A 23,696-nucleotide genomic window follows, 5' to 3' on the forward strand; every position below is an offset into this window, starting at 1 on the left:
TGCCAGGGCAGAGATAGTACACCCAACCTCTAGGAGGTAGGGGTTTATCTAAGGTCGAGAGCATTCTCGACCCTCCTCCCCCAACCTTATGTCCAGGGGTGCCAAAATTTCCCTTAAATTCGAGATTGGGGATGGGGAACAGGCAAGAGCTGTAGACCGGCAAACCTAGGGTGGACCCCTGCATCTTCCCTCCCACGCTGCTGCGCCAGAATTGTGGCGGGAAGGGGTGTCATCCTGCTCCGGAAGGCCCATTGTTTCCCGCCCCGGCCTGGCAACACTGAGTTCCTCTAAGCTGGGGTCAGAGAACGGACTCGGTCCCCAAGGGGAATGGGGTAGGCGGGTGAAACACGGCCCCCTCGCTATTGACTGGAGGTGACTTTGGGGTCAGGGACAGAAGTGTGGTGTCTAACCAGGAAGAAGGGACTAAGGCAATGAGGAAATACCAGGAAGCTGAAGGATGCTTCCCACCTGAGTATTTGTAATCTCGGGATCTGTTTCCTGCTCCTGGGCACAGGGCAGGGGTGATGGTATTTGTGCTACCCCTCTGCTCACGGCACACTCAGTTCATAAATTCTTTATTGATGTGTTTTTCTTCACCTCCAGCACTGCCCCTCAGCCCTGTAAAATTCTAGAGGAGCTGCAGCTAAAAAGGAGGGCACAAGATTCAGTTGTCCTATTCACGTTAAAGAAGTAGAAGGAGAGTGTGGAGGGTCCAGCCCAGATGTTTACGATCCAAATGTGGGTAGTCAGAGGAAAGCATGGGACATGGAGTTTTCACCAGCACTGGGTCCACAGAGGCTGCTGTCCCCCAAAGGGAAGCTAGGACCTGGCTCAAGTAGAGGTAGGGGGAGGGCAGAAGATCCTGGCTTCGAGTCCTTGGGCCCACCGGAAGGGAGGACAGCCCTACTGTTGTTCTTGACTCGAGGATCCTCAGACCCAAACCTTCCCCGGCGTAGGAACAGATTGGGACCCGGGTGAGGCCCGAGTTTGCCGTGGCTGCGGGACCCGCCGGCGCCGATAGAGCGCCCGGCTGTAGGGCACGAGGCAGTCGGCCAGGCGGAGGCGCAGACAGAGGCGGCGGTAGCTGGCTAGGGCAAGCACGAGCAGCGGGACGAGGAGCAGGAATCCGGTAACCAGCAGGGCGGTGAAGCCCGGGTCCCGCAGGTGCGCGGTGCAAGGGGGTGCCTGGGAGCGCAGGAACTGTGAGGAGAAGAGGCGTCAGGCCCAGGCCAACCTGAGCCACACTGTGCCCAGAGTGGGAACAGTCCAGCCCAGGCGGAGAGAAGTTGCGGCCCACAGACCCCCTGCCAGCATCACCACACAAGACCATGTCGCGTGCGCGCACGCGCACACACACACACACATACACACACAAGCACGCACGCATTAGGGCGCATGCTTACCTGGGAGTGGCAGAGGAAGCCGAAGCCTAGCATGGTGACAGCGGGTAGCAAGATGGTCCCCAGCACCAGCGCCAGCAGGAGGAGATTGAAGGCAGCCACCATTAGGTTCTGAGCGGTTACCAGCACAGCGCAGGCCCAGCAGTCCAGGGGATCGCGGGGCTCTGGGCTGCCGCCGAGAACGGATCGCTGCGCCCCGGGGACATCCGCCATGGCCTGGCTGGCTCCCGCCCGCCCGGCTACGGCCCTTATAGCCCTCTTTCCTGCCCCTCCCCCGACCCATCCTCTCCCCACCCCACCCCCCCCATCCTGGAATGCGGCTCTAGGATTAGGCACCCCCATCCCAAGGAGCAGACCAGAGCTCTGGACATTCCACAGGCGCCCCTGGGAGGGGCTCGCCTTGCCAGGGTCTGTGCAGTCCCTCCCCATCAATCATGTTCTTGCGGCCCTCCTCCCGGTACGCTCCCCTGCTATCACCAGCACGTTATCAAAACAGGATTTTCTTTCTTCTTTTATTTTTAATATTAATATTCTCACACAAAAAAAAAAAATCACCGAAAATAGGGATAGGGTTGGGAAGACCCCTCTGCCCCTAGGGCAGAGAGACAGTGCAGTGCGAGGGGGCGGGACTGTAAACCCCCCACCCCTCCGCAGCCCCAGCGGGGAGGAAAAAACAAAAACAAAAAGCCCCAAGCTCACGCTGGGGTGTCCCTGCCCCAGGGAAGCCGTGGGCCTGGGCTGTTTCACGCTTAAAAAGAAAAGGTGGGGTGGTGAAGAAGGTCTGTGTTTTAAAAATTGGCCGGGGCTGGGGAGGACAGGGTTCCTTTTCCTCATAGTTCTTTCTTTAAAACTTTTAAATTTTTTTATTTATTTATTATTATTATTATTATTTTTTTTTTACAAAATACCATTTCAGTTCCCACTTCTTCCCCTACAGTACAGGAGTCGCTCACCCTCAGGCGGGGTTGGGGTCAGGTTGGGAGTGGGGGACTGGTCCAAGAAAGTGCAGGACGTAGGGGAGGGGAGCGGGTTTGAGCACCATGAGAGCCCGGCTGGAGCCGCGGACGGACGGGCTGGCGAAGACCGACGGGCTGAGCCCGGAGGACACACATTGGGGTGCGGGGACAGCCCGGGGTGGGGGGGCGGGCACTCCCCGGAGGGGCAGGTGGGATGACTTGGGGGATGGGGGAGGTCGGGTTTTCCCAAAAATGAATAAATAGAGGTGAGTGGGACTGTTATAAATTAAAAACCAAAAACAAACAAAAAACAAAAAAATACAAATCATAACCAAGTGAATAAAAAGACATGTACGGGGGTCACAGCTAGCATTGGAAGTAAAAAAAACAAAAAAAAGGTTCTGGGGGAGGGGTAAAGCCCATAGAAAGAATCTCATTAAAAACCTCGGCTGCCTTAACATTTATGTACATACACTAGCCGCGTGCATCAGCGGGCGGGCGGGCGACTGGCAGGCGTGAGGGAACCCGTATGTGACCCCCGCCGCCGCCGGAGCCTGGTCCTTGTGTCTGTTGCTAGAAAGGCCAAAGTCGGTGAGGGGAGGCGCTGGTGGACGAGGGGCTGCCAGCCCCCTCCCCCGTCTCCCATTTTTTTTTTTTCCTTTTTTCCTCATATTTGTTTAAAAAAATTTTTTCTTAATAAATTAAGTGAGGGGAGCTGCCAATAGGGTGGAAGGGCTGGGCCCGACCCCCTTCCCGGCCAAAGGCGGGACCTAGGTCCAGCCCAGGCATGTGCTGGTGGCCCCACAGCGCCCTGCGGGGCAGGCAGGCGAGCGGGGCATCCGGCTTCATCGCGACGAGCTGGCGGGGGCCTGCGGAGAGAAAAGTGGACCGGGGCTCAGGTGCCAGCACTGACTGGCCCCAGGCTGCCCTCTCTGTCAGCTCCTGAGCCCCTAGCCCACGCTTCTAGCGCTCACCAGCGTGAAGGCGTCGTAGGCCTGAGCCAGCTCCTCAGTGCGGTACTGCTCCAGCACCACTACGCCCTGTAGGCCCGCGCTGCGACGCCGCGCACAGCCCTCGCAGTGCACCAGGTATGTGTTGCGGCTGCCATTCTCACTCGTCACGAACAGGATATTGAATACCTCCACCTGGTCAGGAGGAACTGTCAGTCACCAGGAGGGTTGGCCACGGTGGGCCCCAGGCAGGGGAGAGGGAGAACGTCTTCACTCACATCGCACTCGTTGCAGTAGTAGGCGGGCTCGTCCTTGACTCGGCCCTGGTATGCTATCTTCTTCCCTGCCCGCACCAGGCTCTCACGTTGCACTTGGCAGTGCTTCATGGATTGCAGGAGACAGAACCTGGGGAGGAACCCGGAGGAGATGTTGACACAAGGCTGGGGCATGGGCACATGGGGTCAGAGTTCAGAAAGCTCCATAGACTTCCCCTGGGGAGCCTTCCCTCTTCATGGCTGGGTCACCTCCACTGTCCTGGGCATGTCAGTTTAAATTTCAAGGGCTGGGGATGTATCTCTGTGGTAGAGTGTTTGCCTAACTTAACCTGCTCCAGGGCCTCAGTTCAATCCCCAGTACCACAAAAAATAAATAAAAATAAAGTAATAATTAGAAATTTCAAATAGTTTTGCCTATTTTGTCTGTTTGGAAAATAAAAGTACTGAGGGCAGGTACTTTGCCAGTCTCCCAAATACAGTAACACTGTGGGCACACTGCAAGCATGGATGGAGAAACAGGTAAAGAATAGGGTAAAGTCAGATATCAAGAATAAAGGCAGGGACTAGATCAGGTGGAGGTGGGCTCCCACCCAAACAGGGCCCTCACTTGATCATCTTGAACAAGTCGGGGTCGCTGATTTTGACCGTGCGGGCCACATTCCAGGACACATGAATCATGGGCACAATGGATTTGACGTTCTTCACCTCGTTCCACTCATATCGTTCCAGGGCCAGCTGGTACTGATAGGCTGCAGGCCAGAGGGAGTCACCACAATATTCTTAAACAGCCCCCAGCCACCTAGGCCTGAGCCCCTTCCATGGTAGCTGGGCCGCCCTCCAAGACCACTCCACCCCAACAGTGCTCACACCCCAGAGGTCCCACCCTCTCACCGGTGAGGGGCCCCACATTCCAGGCAATGTTGTTGCACCAGCCAGTGGCCTGCACCCAGTGCACAGTTCCCGCATTAATCCACACAAGGTCTCCAGGGCGCTGCACAAAGCGGTACACAGGGATATTGGAAGCATAGAGGTCATCCAGAATTGGCCACCAGGAACCCGTCAAGTAGTCCACGCCGTGCCTGCAATGTGGGCAGACAAAGGGTCAGGTGGGAACCTTGGGGACCTAGGAACGGGAGGCAGTGGGGTGACTAGAGAAGGGACAGTGCGCACCGGTCACAGAAGGCGCTGATGGTCTCCCAGTAGTGCTCGTGCACTGCGAACCATTCGCAATCACCTGGGCCAATGTTGATGTTGACGGAGCAGAAATTGTTGTTCTCTTGGTGGCCTGCAGAGGGAGACAGAGAACGGCATGACTGGCCTGACAGAAGCCTGTGCTCTGGGTAACCCCGCCCTTGGCCTTTATTGGCTAATGGCTGAGGCTGCCGCTAGTCCCTCCTCCCGAGCAGAGCACTTTGTGCTGAGTTCTGTGAGCTCAGCCAGAAGCCCACCTGGTGTTCGGCTGCCAGGAACTTTCATGTACAGCTGTACGGTATTCATGCCCAAGATGGTGTGGCCCACGTGGCTGAGCATGTTGCCTGTGGATGTTACCCGCATGAAAGCCGGCAGCTTCAGCAGCTCCTGCAGCTGGGGCTTCCACCTGTGGGGCAAGGGGGCAACCCAAATGAGAGGGTAACCTCCACACTGCCTGCCCAGCAGCACTCCTGCCCCAGCTTTGCTGCCTCAACCCCACTGACCGCTTGGCATCAGAGAGGTCGATATTGGTGCCAAATTTGATGATGTGATGGTTCTTCGGGTCTGGTGCACTGCTGCTGGAGCAAGAGCATAGGTTGGTGAAGAGGGCATAGGGAACAGGAGCCATGCAGATAAGAGACACAGCTATGCCTTACCTAGGAGGAGTTCCTGTGGTGCTGTCTGGCTCCTCGGACTCCTCATCCTCACTCTCCTTCTCCTCCTGCTCAGCCAGAGAGGCAGGCATTCTTGGATCAGTGACCTTTCTGGAGCCCTCCCACTGCAGCCTCTGATCCTGGCACACCTCCTTCTACCCATGATCCCCCCTCACCTGTAACGACTCCTGGAAGGAGGAGGCCTGGTACTGTGCATACTTGGCAATGGTGGTGTGGGAACGAGAGCTCTCACAGGGCCAGATCTGTCGTGTGCCAGTCAGGTCCCAGTTCTCATCTGAGGGCTGCTGTACCTGTGTGCGCACCTCCACGGTGTGCTCACCACTCGCCTCCACCAGCGTCTTGGTGGAGAAGAGGCCCAAGTCTGCAAGGGAGGGCCAAGTAGGGAGTCGGGGCAGAGGCAAAGGACAGGGACTGAAGACCCAACTCACCCTTTCCTTTCCTACTGCCCAAGTCTCTGACAGGATGGACATAGGTTTGGCAGAATTCAGCCCAAAGGAATGGGCAAGAACCCAAGCCCCAAATTTTTTGAGGCTGAGAGGGTTAGCCTCTCTGGATCCCTGCCAGCCCCATTCCTCCCACAGCTGCTCCAGGTCCTAGCCCTTCGACCAGAGTCCTCACTTCTGGATGTGGCCACATGTGCACAGTACTTAGCACACAGTAGGCACTCAGTGAATGGCAGCTTAAATTATCATGGTGTCCAATTAAACATTTAGTCAAATGAAAGCCTGTAATGTGCTTCAAATAACTCAGTGAGGGTAAGCGTATGGGTATAAAGGACTGACCTTTGTATGTCCATGTTTCACATTTTTCACAATAAAAGGTTGAAAAACAAAATCCAAACCATAGGTCTTTTGGGGTTTACAATCTGGTTTGTTGTTATTGTTGTTTTGCTGCTGCGTAAGTGCTCTAATCACTGAGCTACATCCCCGCTCTCATTCTTAATCATGAAGAAAATCCTAAGTGATTCTAAATAGAACCTGAGATACATCCCCATCCCAGTGGGTCACTGCTGGGGACAGATAAGACAAAAGGAAGAAAAGCCTGAGGCTGGCTGACACATCACTTGGCACTCCTCAAATACAGCCTCCATGTGATAGGGTACAATAACTATAGATTCTCATTATCCAGAATCTCCAAGTTATGGAGATTTTCTGGGGGTTCCACACATCCCAGATCCTTGTAGTCCTCCCCATACTTTTTGCACCTCCCATACTCACTGAGCCGCAGGGAGCCTGCCAGGCCTCGGATCACTGTGATGGGATTTCGAGGATCTGTACAAAACTGCAGCAGCACTGGTGAGAAGGCATCCCGTTTGCTCTCCAGCTGAGAGATGACCAGGAGCAGCTGGAGTCAGAGCCCTGTCCTCAGGCTCTGAGTTCCCCAACCACCCCAACACTGTCCAAGAGGTCGCATGGCTCACATACATAGATGCTGGGTGTAGGAGGGTTGAGTTTTTCCCGGGGCAGTTTCTCCTCAGTGTTGATCTTCGGTTTCACAGACTGGGCAGGGGAAAGGTAGGACTCTCGAAATTTCCCTTTTACCTTGGCATTCCTGTGAGAGGAAGACAGAAATACCAGGGTGATATGGGGAGGAGCCTATCCCCTGGGCATGTTCGGAGCCTTGGGATCCACAGCACCCAACTCACTTGCTGGCACGCACAACATCAGCAGCACAGTGGCTAATGGTGAGGTCTGCCATGCGCAATCGCCGCTCTTCTACCTCAGAGGCTATGAAGGTCTCCTTGTCACCACTCTCTACCTTGATGAGCCGGATCTTCAGCTCCTTCGGGGGCCCCTCACTAAGTGAGCGCAGCTTTAGCATGTCAGCACGACTGACACCTGGGGGCCCTGGAGTTTCCTCTCGAGCCTTCTTCCCAGGGACAGAGGCTGATGGGGGTGTGGGCTGGGCAGAGGGAGCAGGAGTTGGTGGAGGGGCAGGAGCTGTGGGTGGCTTGGCCTTGGATGCCCCACCAAGATCAGGTCGGGCCTTCTCCCGACCCTGGATCTCCTTGCTCTGTAGGTCCAGGTTCCCTAGCACCCGGCGGCTCTTTTCTTTGGGGGTCTTGGTCTTGGCCTTGGCCCTCCCCTCTCGGGGCCGCCGACCCACACTGTCCTTACAGGCCCTCCTGTGCCTACGATGCTCCTTCTGGTGCTCCTTCTGATGTTCCTTCTGCCGCCGCTTGCCACTACCTGGTCCTGTTGCTACCACAGCCACCACCCCACCACTTTCCTCCTTGGTCTGTGCAGAAGGCATCAGTCGCTCAGTTCCACTGTCCACTGGGTCTGCAGTGTCCACTGGGTTCATGGCACTCCGGCCCACCCGCTCCACAAGGGTCTCACAAGCCCGACTGATCTCTTCTAGCACCTCAGACTCAGAGCGAGCAGGGGGCAGTGGCAAGGGTGGGGGCGGCTGGGCAGGGGTCACCGGGCCTGGAGCTGGCTCTTCACCAGCCCTGCGCTCCCGGGCCCAGGGCCCGCCTGAGGTAGAGAACTGAGATGACGAGGAAGCAGAGGGCTGTGGGGAGCCCTGGGCGCTAGGGACCACTGAGGTGGGTGGTGGGGCAGTAGCACCTGATGGGGGACCAGGGGAATACTGAGTGGTGGGCAAGGGCCCAGGTCGGGTGGAAACAGCTGTTCCAGTCCCCCGATAACAGTACTTTTGTCCCTCCAGCACAGAAGCCAAGGATTTGAGCAAGCTGGCTGGATTGGCTGGTGGGGGCAGCGGGGGCTGTTGTGGTTGTGGCTGGGGAGGCGGAGGGAACTTGGCTAGAGGTGGTGGTGGTGGCAGGGCTGGTGGTGGCTTCTCCTCTTCCTGGGTGGTGGTGGTGGTGGTGGTGGTGGTGGTGGTGGTGGTGGTGGTAGTGGTGGTGGCAGAAGCTGTGGCAGCAGTGGTGGTTGGGACTGTGTCGCTGGGGAATGGAGGCTGCAGAGATGCAAAGGGTTCCTTCAGTGGGGGTGGAGGGACCACGCCTGCCTCCTGCTGCTGCTGTTCCTCCTCCTTTCTAATTGATTCATCCAGCATCTTCATGATGTTAGCCAGCCCATCCGGTAGAATCTTGAACTCAGCTGGCTCCTCAAATTGGTCCTCCAGTGGGGTTGGGGGAAAATCAAAGAGTCGTGGGCCTCTTGCAGGCAGCTCCCCAACCCCAGGCGTCACAGGCTGGGGGGCTTTACTCAGGGGGCCTGGGGGTGGCCCTGGCCCCACCTCGGGGGTCTTTGGGAAGGAGACCCTGGGCCGGGGGCTCTCCGGGCGCCTGAAGCTTCCTGAGGTATTTTGGTGGCAGGATGAGGGAGGAGCTGGAGGCAGGGCAAGAGTCAGGGGTGCAAGAGGTGGGTCCTGGGGACTCAGTGTTGGGCTGGGTGGCCGGGGGAGGGAGTCCATACTTCTGGCCAGATAAGGAGGTGGGGGAAAGGGCACAGGCCCAGTAGGGCTGCTGCTGTGGCTGCCATTGTTGCTGCTGCTGCTACTGCTGGTGGTTGAGGGAGTGGTAGGGGTATGTGAATCCTGAGTGCCCACAGAAAAGCGGGGGGCTGGAGGCCCCAAAAAGCCCTCGCGGTGGGGAAGGTGGGGAGGGCGAGGGGGCCCCTCAGCCCCAAAGAAGAGCTCTTCTAAGATCTCTCCATCCTCTCGGGTTGCCCGGCAAGCCTGGCCCTTCAGCCAGGCAGGGGGTGGGGGGGGGCGTAAGAGGCGGGGACAGGGGGGTGGAGGGGAAGAGGGGGGTCCAGGTGGCAGGGACAGGTGGGGAGCAGCAGCAGGAGCCGCCAAGAACGGTTTTCGACTGTTGTGTGCCGAGGACCCTAGGCGACCCTGGTGAGGGGAGACCTCCAGCGCAGGAGTTTGGTAATGGTCAGCGCCAGGCTGCAATATAGGATGGAGTGGTCAGAGTGCTGCTCTGGCCACCTCATAAAAGCTCCACCCCATTCTCCACCATAGTTGATCACTCACAATGCTTGGGTTGGGCTCCACACCCCGGAGACCGGTGTTGCTGCTGCTGCTACTGCTGCTGGTGGTGGTACTGGGGAGGCCAGGGGGCCGGGAAGGGGCGTAAGGCACGCAGGCGGTAGTTGCTGCTGGTGAAACGCTGGAGTCCATCCGCGACCTCTGAACTCTGCTCTCTCTAAGGTCACTTCCGGGGGGACGGGTGGCAGGCAGGCAGCCATGGCTCTCTGCTCCTGGGGGGCGGGGGCTGGGGCCTGGGGGTGTGGCTGGGACCAGCCGGTGGCTGGGGGGGTGCGCGGTGTAGGCTGGAGCTGGGTATGGATATGGGTGAGGCAGCGAGTGCCGCTGCTCCTGAGGGAGATAAATGAGGATGCAAGTTAAGAATGGAAGGTGCTGAACTTACAGGTAAAAGGCCACAAGCAAAAGACCTGGGCTTACCTGGCGCTCTGCAGGTGCTGAACCTTTGCGCTCAGGGCCCCAAGCATCTCCATGCAGGGTACTCCATAGCCCTGGCTTGGTCAGCTGAAATGGGGAGCTTGTAGCCAGGCCAGACAGGGGTGGTGGTGGTGGTGGTGGTGGTGGTGGTGGTGGTGGTGGTAATGGTGGTGGAGGCAGTGGCAGCCCTGGGGGAAGGCCAGTCTAGAAGAGAAGAGTGTGTGAGAATCCTACTCCTTGTCCCAGACCTGTATACTCTCTGCCTGCTTGCCCACCTATAACCATACCTGTTCAGAACTGCAGCCTCTCCTGCGTTTGCCTCCAGGGCTAAGGCCCTCCTCCCCTGAGGGACCTGAAAGTGCTGCAGGAGGAACAGGCTGCACCACTGGGGGTTCAGCAGCTCGCTTCACAGGGGGACCCCCTCGCTTAGCTCCATAGTTCCGCTTGTGCTGAGAACAAAATCAAGTAAGAGAATGGCATGGGTGCAGGCCTAGCCCAGCCCTCTTCCCTAGCCCCACTTAGCCCCATGCTCACCTCAAGGTGCAGCAAGTTCCACACTTGCTCCAGAGGAGGAAGGATCTTCGCTCTGTGCTGGCAGGAGCCAGTATGAAAGTTCCAGAGCTGAGCCTGAGGGGTCAAAGGGCAGAAAAAGGCATAAGGTGGCGGCACTGAGCCGAAGGCACATTCTTAGCCAATTAGGTCTTGTCTTATCCCACCTGCTGCAGTCGGCCAATGCGGGGTCCCAGCTCAGAAAAGTTTCCTCCATATCGAAGGGAGCTGTGGTAACAGCGTATGGCCTCCTCATTATCATGTTCTGACTCATACAGCTGCCCAAGCTGATCCCACAGCCCTGGCTGGGCTGGCTCCCGGAGCAATGCCTGCACACAGCCATGCAAGGATTCCAGCTTTCCATGGAGGGGTCTTGGGGCGGGTGTCCTAAAGAACAGAAGGGACTCAGAAAGGTTAGGTTTCAGGGAAATCTTTCGAGGCCCCAGTCTTACGTCCCACCCCAGAACTTCTGAATCCCCCACTCACCCTGGAGCATAATATGGTTTGTTGGGATGTCCAGAGCTACTGCCGTGTGAAGCGGGTAGGGGAGCAGGGAGTGGGGGCTGCCCGATGCTGGCTGAGCATCTGGAAAAAGAAGGGGTATATTATGTACCACAAGAAGGAACAGTCTTGTCCTCTAGGAACTAGGGGACAGAGAATAAGAAAAACCGAAAATGGTACTGAGGCCCACAATAATGGTAGAAACCCATACAGAATGGTACAGAGAGTGATGGATAGAGAAGATAGGAAGAAGAGTACTGGGAGGTGGTTCAAGTTCTCACCTGCCTCCAGACAGCCATGCGCCTCGAGGAGGGGGATGGGGCGGGCAGGAGCTCCAGGCCCCAGCACAGCTCAGGCCCCCAAGGGCAAAGGCTTCCCGTGCAGTGCGGGCCCCTGGAGGGTCCACTGCCCGATGCATCCAGCCTAAGTAGAAGATGAGATTGTGTTCTTACTGGAGGCAAAAGCAGAGCTGCCAGTGTACACCCAGCCAACCCAGCCTGTCTTTCCCTTACCAGGTCAGCAGTGGCCCCAGGAGCCCTGGAGATCGGGCACGGCCCCCTGCCCCAGCTCTCTGGGAAGCTGGGAGGATGGTCGGGCTCCAGCCGCTCTGACAAGAGTGCCCACTGTTCCCAGATGGCAGCCCCTAGACTTTCACAGCCAATTCTACAGACAGGAGTAAAAAGAGTGCAGTGAGTTGGCCAGTACACAGGGCCCAGAGGCTGGATTGGGATGCCTGTAGCACCCACAGGTCTGGCTTTTGTTCAGGGAGTATGAGTCTGAGGGGAGACCCATCCAGCCTAAGGAGCCCCTGGAGGCCCAGAAAAATAGTGTGACTGTAAGTTTGGAGCGGCAGGGAGCAGACAGTGGGTGCGACCCTGTGGATGCGCTGCCTGCTAGGCTTCAACTCCAGGGCCAACCCTGCTGACCCACAGGACTTCAACATTGCTGCTGCCTACCCGGCCTTGGTGGGAGCGTCCTCTAAGCGTCGGCGAACTTCAGAGATCTGGCCAATCACAGGACTTCCTCTCTCCCCGGAAAGCCAATCATCACCCGTGTCTCCGCCTCAGTAACAGCCTGGCTGGAACCAATGGGAGCAAGGTTAGCCCGGCAGTCAGCCGCCTGGGGAGGAGGGGCAGCTGAGCCGGTCAGACAGGATCGCCGGGTGACCCCGATGTGACCCCGCAGCTCCCACCAAGGGTCCCATCTCGGATGTGAAACCCGGGCTAGCATGGCAATAGCTACAAGCAGGTGGGCTAAGCAAGACACGCAAGGGTGAAGACGGTGAGTCGCACGCTTGGGCAAGCCTGGGGGATGGCGTTACCGGCAAGTCTCATGCACCCACAGAACTGTTGGAGGTCCCAGCCACCGCAGGACCGATGCGGGGGCAGATGGATCCAAAACGCAGACAAAGACATCACTCCCCTTCCTCACTGTTCCTCGCCTAGTGACTGACCTCTCTACCCCGAGCCCACTTTGAATTGCTTAAGTCTAGATAGCCGCGACAACTAAGACACCCAAACCCATCCATGCTGCTAAGAGAGCTCCATTCCCAACGCCTGACACCGTCCCAAACCACACTCAATTCTTCAATCTCATACCAATTCTTTCAGCTCCTCCACTTCCCCTGACTCTCTGGGTCTTCAATACCAACAGACCCCCCAAGCCAGAACCCTCCCCTCACACCTCTTTAACACCAACTTCTTAGAAGTTGTGCTCCGTGGTCCCGAGTGGCCCCTCTCTCGTGGCTCCTGTATCCTCTATGCCCTTTCCCCGCCGGGGCCACGCGGTTCCCCACGGCCCACGTGGCCCCCACCCCCCGAGGGAGGGGGGATTTCGGGGGTTGCCCGTGACGTGGCTACTTGCGCAGCGGAAGCGGTATGTGTAAGTGTGGGGGGGGGTGTCCTTCGGGAGGGATGAGGGCGGGGCCCGACGAGCAGTGACATCACCCTTGTCCCACTCTCACCGCCTACTCCCTTAAAGAACCCAGAACCCGTTTCACTTCCTCCCTCACACCCCCACCCCCACCCCTTACCCTCAGGGCTGGCGCGGCCCACGGTGAACACAGCACTCCCCTCTCCTGGGCACCTTCCCTGTAACCCCAGCTCTTCCTTCTCGCCTCTCTGAACCCAGGAGCTAAGTCCCCGCGCCTACTCCGCATTCTCCCAGGTAGAAAGCCGGCTGCGGCCCCAGGATCGGTCCATTGAGAGTTTAGAGTACAAAGAGTGGTGAGAGCAGAGTCGAGTACAAAGCGGCGGGGGCGGGGCCAGCGCTCCAGCTGGAGCCAGAACCCGGCAGGAAGCTGGGGGAGAGAGAGTGGCGAGGGGCTGGGGGCGGCTGGAAAGTTCGCCTTCGCGTTACAGTCTGCGCTGTAGGGAAATTTCCACCAAGCCCACAAGGGCAGAAGAGTTTCTGGTGAAAACAGCCCTCCCTCCCGCAGGGGCAAGGTCGACTGTTTGCTTGGAAGTGCTCGGTCAGGGTGCGCCACACTGCGGCCAACCCTGGTGGGATGCCTGCGCCCCAAGGACCCTCTGCAGTTCACACGGAGTTTGTGAGAATTCTCCACTCCAGAGGCAGCAGCCTTCCTATCAGTCACCAAGCCCTGGAACAAGTAAACACTTAACTGTGGTCAAGCAGAGCACAAGCTCGCTGCCCCCACCCAAGTCCTGCGGGAACCCATGGACCTGACATGAGCAAACGGGGACCCGGGACACAAGATCCAGAAGCAGGTCCCTGCTAGAGAAGTAGTGCCCAGGGCGCTGCCAGTTACCAGGAAATGAAGCTTCTCCTTCTATGATGATGACACTTCCCCTCTGCCACTTCCCCTTTCCCACGGGGAACTGACTCAGCTTTCCCTAAATTAGCGAGTTTCCTCTCTCCACCCACCCCCCATCTTCAACCTTTATTCACAAACCCTCACGCCGGCACCTGGGAATATAGAGCCCTCACTTGAGGATAAAACTTCCTATATACTAATCACACTCACTTTGGCCAGCTACCTCGGATACTTGTTCCCACCCGGGACCTAGAAATCTAACTCCCACCCGCCCCCCGAACAAAGCCCTCCCTCAGGGTCTGATTCAGGCTTGGGGTGGCGGAGCGTGAGTCAACCAGAAAACCTTCTTCCCCTGTTCCCACTGACTCAGCCCCCGCCTCCCTGAACTCACACAGACACACAGTCAGAGGCAGACACAACTCCTCAGCCCACACACTGCTCACGACCGGTCCGGCGGAATTTCCCCTCTAGTCTTCCTCATGACAGCGCTCCCCGTGCCGGGCAACCCCGCCGCCGCATTCACACCTGTTCCCTGGCGGTCAGCTACACTCTCACCTCCACTTTCGCTTTGGAGTAGGAATAGCCCTCTCCGAGTCCCGGTGTGCATACTAACCAAGGGGAGAGGACAACCACGGACAGGCACAAAAACAAGACACCCACAGACTCCTCGAAGACAGACAAGAGGTAGACGCGCGTGGCCAGAGCCAGGCTGGGAGGGCGACACACTTCTGAAGCAGACATTCCAGCGTCCCCCAACCTGACCCACAATCCCCAGAGGTAACCGCTCTGAAGGGGTTAATTCCGCTCCTGCCGAGGCTACGCCCTCTCCATCCGGGCACTCCCGGCAAAGCCCAGCTCCGCCCCCTCCATCCGGGCTCTGGACTCCGGGACTTTAACCGGCCCCCTCCTTGTAGAGCCCCTAGAGAGAACCACTCCATCAATCACGCCCACTTAACTCTCTCTGGACTTAAGGCGGTGGAACCCCCGAGCAGCACCCCAGCCGCACCGGACTCATGGTCAAAGTCCTGCTGTGCCCATGCAGACTCACAGTACCGCTAAGGACTAGACCCTGCAGATGGGGTTTTACCGAGCAGATAGCAGACTGAATAGGCCCGAGGTGGGGTTGGTCCAGAACCTCGCTACATCCCGCTCCCTGCCTATTCTCATTCTACCTGGTGGAAGCGAGGAGTTACAGGCTCGCTTTCTACCTGGGAGAGGGGGAGGTGTTGGGGAGGGCCGCCGGCTGAGGCTATGCTGTGACTCAGCCACCCGGGCAGACCGCCCGCCCGGGATTCCCTTCCCCAGCCTTCCCCCGCCGCCGGCCCCTCCCGGCCTCCCATCAAGGAGTGACACTGCTGGCCCCGGCCCGCTATGTGTCACTGCGGGCCTTGTGTCTGCTTCTGACTGAGCGCTGTGTTCACCAGTCTGTCTGACAAGGTCGACTGTGAGTCCCGGTGTCTGTCTCCGCGTGCACCTGCATATCTGCTCATCTTGTCTCTTCAGTGCCTGTGTCTGACGCGTTCCTGTCATTATCCCTGTCTACATGACTCCGCGGGGCTGTCTCTGTCTGTGTGTCTGCCTGGCTCCTGTCTCGGTCTTTTGTCTGGGTCTGCCTCTGCATCACTCGGGTGATCACGTGTGTCTCTGCACATGCCCTTCTGTGCTTGCCTTCATGTTCCTGAACAGAGTCAGGGAAACATTGGAGCAGGCCTACCCCACTGACTCCTCGCCTTACTCCCCTGAATCCTGACATCTTCCAGGATCAGCAATACTTCTTTGTGAGTCAATTACTTAGGGGTCTGTCTACCTTCAATCAAGGTCTGTCCCATTTCTTAACATCCTTGCTTATCCTTACAGCTCCCTGAAGCTCCCATTATGACAATAATTGCTTGCATTTAGTAACTACTTATTAGATGCCAGGCACTAAGCATTTTTACATACTTTTTTTTTTTCACCTTTCTCCCAAACTTACTACTGGAAGCACTTTGATTATCCCATTTTGCAGATGAGGAAATTGAGGCTCAGAGAGGTTAGGTAACTTGACCAAGGTCATTCTGCAAGTGACTGGAATAGCTGAGCTGCTTTCCAGAGCAACATTCTTGCCACTCTTCTATGCTGCCTCTGTCCTATTCTCTCTCACTTGGTCTTATCCTCAAAGGCCATGTTCTGGGCCAGCCTCCCTCTCAGCTTTACCCTGTTATCATCCCAAATGTCTCATGTGCTTCAGAGGTGTGGGTAGGAGGATGTACAGCAGATCTCAAAAGCTGTAGGTTTCTTGGCAATGAAACTCATTCAGTTAACACATTCATTCAACACAAATCCACAGAGGCACCCCAATGTGCAAACCATCATGCCAAACAGTGAGAGATACATAAGAAGAAAACAGTCCCACTCAAGAAACTCAGTGAGTAATGGGGAAGAGCAACACACACTCATGGAACTTAAGTCCCTGGCTTAGGCAAGATCTCTTTCTCCTATAAAGGGAAAAGGAGTGTAGCAGAGCCTCAGAACTGGCAGAAGGAAGGAGGGAAACAAGGTTAGGATTAGGACTTTGGGTGTAGGGAGCAAATACTATAGTGCAGTAGGAAGAGAAAGGGACAGAAAGGGATCTGGAAGGAAAGATGAAATGCTAAGATTGCCATGGCAATAGTGTTGTGGCAGTGATCTCCAATATCTCTCTGCCTCAATTTCTAACATCCTTCATAAGCCAAGTAAGTTAACAACAATTCTTAACAGGAGCAAAGCCCTCTCCCTCCCAAGAAGACTTCCTCTACTATATCTCACATCTACTTTCAGCTTGCAAATCCTAGCTTAATTCAATCAGTAACTGAGTTGCTGACTTGGCATAAGGTAGAATATTTTTTTGGTGGTAATAGATAAGGTGGGGGGAAGCTCAAAGTTGGACTGGACCATTCTGAGGAGATGGCATGATCCAGATCATTTTCAAACATGGGGTGCAGAGTTGGACTTGGGGAGCACTCAAGGGAATGGACTTACCAGATGGAGTTTGGTATGCTCTGTCTCATTAGAACAGTGCCCCAGCAGTGGGGTGCAGCAGACCACAGTGGAGTGGGTAGTGCTATGGGGCTGGCATGGTGCATGGGGGGAACCTAAAAGAAAAAAAGTCAGTTAGAAGTGGGGTCTCTGAGATTGGAAGATTTCCCTGTGCTCCCTGGCCCGCTTCACTGAGGAGAAACCTGGCTGTAGTAGTTAGATGAGATGGGAGAAGTGGTTTCCATGGAAACCAGAAAAAGCCATCCCCAAAGTGGTCCTCCAACCTTCCCCTTGAGGAGGCATCCTGGACCACATGGTAAGGGAGCATGCTACAGGAGGTGAGTAAGTCTACAATGGGCACCAACTGACTGGACCCTCCTGCTGACTCTAGCCTCAGAGTAGTTTCATCTGCCCCTGACAGCTGTACCCAGGCCAGTCTCAGTCCTAGCCCCAAGGCATGCAGACCTTCTTCCTTCAGCTGTACTTCCTCCAAAAGGTTCCACTCTCCAACCTTATCAAGACACCAAACAGTCAACCCCACCCTCTGGACTCTGCCCCCTCCCCTTCCCCTAGGCGGGTGCAGGCAGGTCTTGGCGGCGAGCAGCACAGGTGGCCAGACTAGATGAACGGGCCCAACAGGGAGGAGCCTTCCTCCTCTGTAAGAACTATAACTCTGGGCCTGAGCCTGGAAGTGGCCTCTGCTGCAAGACCCCCTCCATCCTACCCCAAGGACATATCCTGTTTCCCCATCACCTCCTTCCTCTGTGTGACCCAAGAAGGTGACAGAGGCCCATTCCTTCCCTTTCAACCCTCAGAAAAAAAAAGAACTAGGTCTTTTAACCTAAGTCCAGGGCCAGGAATCAGGTGTCCATCCAGGGGTCAGAACTCAGTCAACCCTCAACTCAGACTCACTTCTCAGTGACTTATGTGTTCTGCTCCCCTAGCCACAGTTCTCAGCCCCTATAGACCCAGACATTTGGTTGAACACCCAGTCTAGTCTCTCCATTCCCTAGCCTTCCAGCCCCCATCGTTTCCCCTGCCCCAGAGACTCAGGCCTCTGGCCCCCAGCCTCCATGATGCAATGTGCTGCAAGTCTCCATGACTGCTGATGACACTGCCCCCAGGGAAGGGTTATTTCTGACCCAAGCAAGGCCCCTCACTCAGCCAGGGTAGTGGTTAGCTGCAGGCTAGGAAAACAAGGCAAGTAGGGTCCTTTGGCTGGAAAACAGCTTGAGGCTGGAACCCTCCAGAACAGGGAGACTCAGAATACAGGACTAGGGAGTATATGTCTATAGTTGACAGCATTTGTACATGTGGTTGTGTTGTGGGGAGGGATCACAGGGGTCTAGCCTAGAGATGGGAGGGGGTAGGTCTCAGGAAAGACCATGATGAAGAGTGAGGGGCAGCCAAGGTGATCAAGGGGTGTGTAAGGGGCATCTGGACACCAGAGTGGGGGAGGGGCCAAAGCCATTTAAAGGGCCAACCCCAGAACTCTAATCCCTCACCAGCCCTGGCCCCAAACAGGAGGCTGTAATTCATCTGTCCAACAGCTGGGGTGGGTGTGTGTTGGGGGGGGGGGCGGGCATGTGAACGGGAAGGGGGAGCTGGGGGAGGGGCTGGGGCTTTCTTGTGCACAGAACCAAACAACAAAAGGGGAGCTGAAGGGCCAGCTCCAAAGCACCCAGGGCAGGCTACTGACCAGCAGACCTGCTGGTGGCCCCCACCTGATGGCCAACAGACTCGATAGTTTGGACTCAAGGATTCTTGGCTAAGGAACAGATGGACCCAAAAGTGGGGTCCTGACTGAGTGCCCCCCAAGCAGGCTGTCACCCCTCCTTGTACCTTCCAGCACAGCACCATCCCAGACCTGGCAGGCCCTGCAACAGACAGCCTCAAATGCCCTGTTCACCAGCCAAGCCTCCCCAGACAGGCCCTGCCGGCTCCCCCTCCTGCCGGCACAGGGTGGCAGTGGCCACACCAAGGCTGTCCCTTTAAATCATTACCACCCCTGATTGTGTGGACAAACCAAGGGCCCTGCCCCCCAAGGCAGGCGCCTAGCTACCCCCACTCCTACACACACACACACAAACACACACACACACACACACACACACACACACACACACACACACACACACACACGAGTCCCCAGAAATGTGAGGGCCATTTAAAGGGACAACACAGAAGCAGCTTGGTCTCTAACGGCTTCTCTTCCCCACCCCACACACACACACCTCCCCTTTTCCCAGCAACACACAGCCCCTGCCCCTCCATAGGGCCCCCCAAATTCCGGTTCTCTCCCGACCCCTAGAGACACTTAGAAAGAGAAAGGGGGGGCAGGGAACTTGGGGGAGAAAAGGACAAGGACTCCCTCCTCCCCCACGGCCCCAGGGGACAGGTCTGAAGGGAAGAGCCCAGAGAAACAGCAAGATAGAGCCCCGAAAGGTGCCTCGGGCAGACCTGGGGAGCACAGGCGGAGCGAGGGGAAGGGAGTCAAGCTGCATAAGACGGTGGGTGGCGCGGCCAGCGGGCGACAAGCCCAAGTGGGAGAGATGGAACCGGAGGGCTAGGGAAAGAAGCAAGGCCGAGGAAACTGGGGAGACAGAAAGAGGGAAAGGGGTCATCTGGGAGGGTGTGAAGGAAAATCAGAGGGGGGAGGGCGATCCAGGCCAGGGTTACCTGCTGGGTGTCTGTCCCCCGGCGGTGCCCCCAGAGTCCGGGTAGGGAGGGGGAAAGCAGCAGGGAGGGGAGTGGGGGCTGGGGGGGCGGGGGAGACAGTCCCTCCTCTGCCTCCTGGGCCTGCCCCGGCGCTTGCAGCCTCTGCCTCCCTCCCTCCTCCTCCCCGTCCCCGAGTCCCGGAGTCAAACAAAGAACTGTAGCAGGCTCTCCCCAACCCCCTCCCTCCCTCCTCCTCCTCCTCCTCCTCCTCCTCCTCCTCCACCTCCTCCCCTCCCTCCCTCCCCACCAGCAGGCTCCCTCCTCCTCCCTTCCGGTCTCTTCCTTTAACTACCCGCCCCCCCAGCCCCCAGCACAAGTCTCTCTCCACCCACCTACCCCAACCTTTTACACACCCCTTAGCCTAGCAGGGTCCCTGCTAGGGAAACTGTGGAGTCCCTTTGCAAAATGAAAGGCTCCAGAGAACAACATGGGGGGTGGGGGGAGACTGGGGTCTTGCTTCAAAATCACCAACCACAGCACAATTATTTTCACAGCCAAAAGAATAGTCTTAGCTATTTCTTCTCCAAGAGAGAGAAAATAATCCTAAAGAAAACAATACAAGTCTTACTAAAGCCCTCATCAAGTAAAGTGTACAGAACAGTCAAAGCAAATCCCCAGCCCCCCCCCCCCACAAACACACATACACAATTAACACAAATTCTCCACTCCTCTCTAACTCCTAAGATCATAGGTAGTTTGGAGCAGGCCCACCAAGTATAATAAAAATAACAACTAAAACCATTTAATAATAAGTATTTCATAACAAGCATTCATTCAGAGTTTATTCTGTGCCAGGAACTGTGCTAAGTGCTTTGTATAAATTATCTTTTCCCTCCCATCTGCCTGGAGGTGGGTATTAATATTTAAATTTCCTAGATTAAGAATATGGGGCTCTGAGAGGTTGTGACTCTTCCAAGTCTAAGTAACCACTAAATGGCAGAATTGGGATTAGAATACCAGTCTGCCCTAACGGCCCAAACTCTTAAGGCACATGGAAACAGATACTGATTTTTTTCCAATACCACCACCAAACCCAGCACTTAACAGAGAAGGGCAGCCACAGTTATCAACTAAGTCCTTCTTCTCCAAGTGGGATGCCGCAAACTGATCCATTTACCTATACAGAATAGGTATAGGTGACTTTTCAAGAATACTATAGTAGTCTAATACTATTTCTTTGCCCTTTCTCAGTTTGGGGAGGGGATTGAGCAATTAGTTAAGGGGACATCAGAGATGAGCTGGGGTGTATACCCACACATACAACTCTTCTCCTAAGAGCAGATGTTTTCCAACCACTTCCATTTCAACTCTAGACTGGGAAGAGGGCAATAGGAATCTGGGCCATGCAGCAGGTGGGAAAGTATAAAGGGTTGTAGGAGGCTCTTTCAAGGAGGGAGGGACCTGGAGAGGAAACTCTCTGGTGTCAATCTGGGGGAAAGTAACCCAAGGTTCTCTCAGTCCAACATGGGGGCATCTTTCAACACCACCACACCCGTGCCCCTCCCCCTCACAAAACTCCAGGCCAGGGTTTCCCACCTGCAGGATGCTAAAGCCAAGGGAAAGGAGAGGGGAAAGAGATGGCACGGGACTGGAATTGGATTCAGGTTAGAGGTGGGAGGGAATGGAAGGGGGAGGAGGCCTCATTGCCTGGCAACCGTCCCGGGGCACGTGCACTGGTGACATCATCCTAGGCCACCTCTAACACAGACCTTTGACCCCTATGGGGGCGGGGGAGGGTGGCGCTGGCTAAGCTTCCTGGGAAAAAACCTTAGGAATTCTGGGTACCCGAAAAGCAGATGAAGAAAGGAACCCAGGCGTTCTACCCTTATCTCTTTTGGCCCCAATACGACTCCAATCCAAGGGATTCGGGCTTCTCGCCTGCCTCCTCTCCGCCTCCAGCCCTGACCTCCCAACCCACATTTCTGACGGGAGTTACGACACGCCCCTCGGAGATACTGTGCCCTTTCTCTTCTGAGCGAGATCTCTGGTGGGGGCAGGAGGCAGGGAATGGAGCACCTAGTCCCACGGGGCTCCGTCTCCTACCTGCGGGATCCCCTGTGCCCCAGCCGGCCGGAATCTGTCTGGGTCCCCAACTCTCCCTCCCCTCCTGTGCTGTTCCAGGGCGGAGTCAGTGGAGTTGAAATCAGGACACGGCGAGAGGAAGAGTTATATAACCCTGGGAAGCAGAGAAGGACGAGTGGATACAGGGACAGACAGTTCGAAAGGGGCCAAGAGATGTGCAAAGAACACTAGGGAGAGTGAAGAGGAAACGTTAGGGATTGGAAGGGGTTTGGGGCACATCAAAGCAGGAATTCACGCGAAGAATGGGCGTGACGGCCTGAGAAGCGTCACCTGGGCCGTACGGGGCTTCCCCGCAGCGCCCTCCCTCGCCAATAACAGTTGGGCCTTGGCAGGCAAAGCCTCAGGAAGGGGCGCTGGTACCCACTCCTTTTCCCTTGGGAAGCAACCTAAGCCAGAGCCGGGGAAGGCAGCGACTCAGCCTGTGGGGCCGGAAACCACAGCTCCGCCCAGCCCACCTGGGAGTGTGGGGCGCCAGCTGTTGGGTGGGTAGTGGCAAACAGGTAGCTGGCCCTCCGAAAAGGAGTTGGGCATGAACAGGGTAGATGGAGCGAAAAAGCGCAGGTCGACCTAAACGTCTGGGCCAGAGGTACTGAGAAGAGTAGCCTGGGACCAGTTTGCAAACAGTAGAGACAGGGACTTGGGGGAGCGCCCGACTCGCCGCGCAGGCGCAAGGGGGTGCTCCGGCGCGTGCGGTGGAGGGAGGGGGTGGGCGCGAGCGTGTGGGAGTGCACGTGCGGATCCTGGGCAGCCACCTCCTCCCTTCCGCCACCTCTTCCCCCTCTCCCTCTTCCTGTCGTTCTATAGTGCCCGCTCCCCATTGGCTTCCAGCATCGTGACGTCAGTCTCGTCCGCTGCCGCGGATTGGGCAGAGAAGAGTTCGGGAATCAGGCTCCTGAGTCTCGCTTTCCAGTTACTCTGGCAACAGGGCAAGCAATCCCGGGAAGGACTGAGAGCCGTACTGAGCTCTGCGCCTGGGTCCCGCCTCCCTCCCTTAAACCTCGGAGTCCATTTCTGCCGCGCTGCAGCTGGCAGCCTCCTCTCTTTCCTACCAGGGTTCTTCGTGCCCGGGAACTAGACGTCCTGCCCTAGACTTTCCTCACAGTCTCCCAGCCCCCCACTCTGTCCAGCCCCCACCCTAAGACGCAGCCACAAGCCACAGCAGACAGGAAGCGAATCTGCGTTGCCTAGTAACCAATCCGCGTACCCCCAACCCCACTATTTACACACAGCCCGTAAAGGCTGAAACTGAGTCCCCCGCCCCCTTCCCACTCTATGCCCAGTGCTTTCCTGCCCACAATTTCCTGTGAGGGGCCTAGATGGCAGGAAGTCCAAAGAGGGCCTCAGCCCACCCTTTCCTCAAGCCCGGGCGGGGGGCTTCAACTGTTCTCACGGTTACATCCCCCACCGCACGCCTTTCAGCTCTGGGACGTTTGTGTCTGGTCCTCGCCATCTCGCGGTTACGCTGCAAAAGTTCAGCACTAAAAAGGGCCTGAACCCGGCGAGGTCTAAAGACCGCTGAGTAGGGGCAGGACGGGGGCGGGGGAGGACAGGGAGGCGAACTGGAGAAGCCAAGTGAAGGGAAGTTCAGTGGGGTTGGGGGAAGGCCGCCGCTGGGGCTCTAGGGGCTACTGGTGAGAAGGTGAGAGCAGAGATTATTCATCCCACCTGTGGGAAAAACTGGAAGAAGAAATGGCTCCAGGACTGGAGGCACATGCCAGTCTGGCCACATCTGACCTCAGTAGGCTATCACATTGACCTGTCTGCAAACTCTGCCCTTCAGTCTAGCCCTTCAGTTAGGACTGCCGCGCCCCACCCTAGTGTCGGGAAGAGGAAATCCTTTCTGGACCCTCTTGACATCTGGAAGCCAAGTATCTGCCTCTCGGTTCTTCCCCCACCCCCACCCCACTCTCTTCTGGGGGACCCGGATGTTCTGCGCCCCAGTTGTCTTCCCAGAGCCTTTCCAGAGACCCAAACGTCCATCCCCAGCTCTAACCCTCCAGCGGCTCTCATGTCCCGCCCCCTTGCGCGGAGATGGTTTCCCTCTTTCCAGACGCCCTCGCAGCTCCCCATTACCTGGTTCTGGGGGGTCCCACGTGTTTAGGGTCCCCAAGTTCTCTAGAGGGTCGAGCGGGCCCCCCCTCTCCCAGGCCGGGGCTGGGGGGGCCGCTCCGCCCCGTGGCGCAGTTGGATTTTCCAACACAAACACTCGCACCCCCCCACCCCCTCCCAGCCCCGCCCCCTTCTTGTGGTCCCGCCCCT

The 23,696-nt window shown here is 56.8% G+C and overlaps 2 protein-coding genes across 2 annotated transcripts; both read right to left on the bottom strand.

The window, feature by feature from the left end:
• Positions 1-121: 121 nt before the first annotated feature.
• On the bottom strand, positions 122-1,686 carry TMEM88 (transmembrane protein 88). The gene is made up of 2 exons (XM_079133265.1): positions 1,404-1,686; positions 122-1,200 (listed from the first exon to the last, which is right to left on the bottom strand). The coding sequence occupies exons 1-2, from the start codon at positions 1,611-1,613 to the stop codon at positions 931-933; spliced, it is 480 nt and encodes a 159-aa protein (XP_078989391.1). The 5' UTR covers positions 1,614-1,686; the 3' UTR covers positions 122-930.
• Positions 1,687-2,207: 521 nt separating this feature from the next.
• On the bottom strand, positions 2,208-23,473 carry KDM6B (lysine demethylase 6B). Its single transcript, XM_079133254.1, is given in 25 exon segments — positions 2,208-3,177; positions 3,179-3,316; positions 3,319-3,501; positions 3,585-3,711; positions 4,189-4,330; positions 4,473-4,660; positions 4,752-4,866; positions 5,030-5,178; positions 5,276-5,347; positions 5,429-5,493; positions 5,602-5,807; positions 6,664-6,769; positions 6,871-6,997; positions 7,092-9,304; positions 9,392-9,736; positions 9,824-10,024; positions 10,108-10,269; positions 10,355-10,447; positions 10,537-10,756; positions 10,856-10,954; positions 11,152-11,293; positions 11,383-11,533; positions 11,827-11,948; positions 16,641-16,753; positions 21,399-23,473. Coding segments are annotated over 21 exon segments (5,139 nt in total). The 5' UTR covers positions 11,289-11,293; positions 11,383-11,533; positions 11,827-11,948; positions 16,641-16,753; positions 21,399-23,473; the 3' UTR covers positions 2,208-3,126.
• Positions 23,474-23,696: the final 223 nt, after the last annotated feature.

Source organism: Sciurus vulgaris (assembly GCF_902686455.1).
Source record: "Sciurus vulgaris genome assembly, chromosome: 3".
NCBI classification, from domain to species: domain Eukaryota; kingdom Metazoa; phylum Chordata; class Mammalia; order Rodentia; family Sciuridae; genus Sciurus; species Sciurus vulgaris.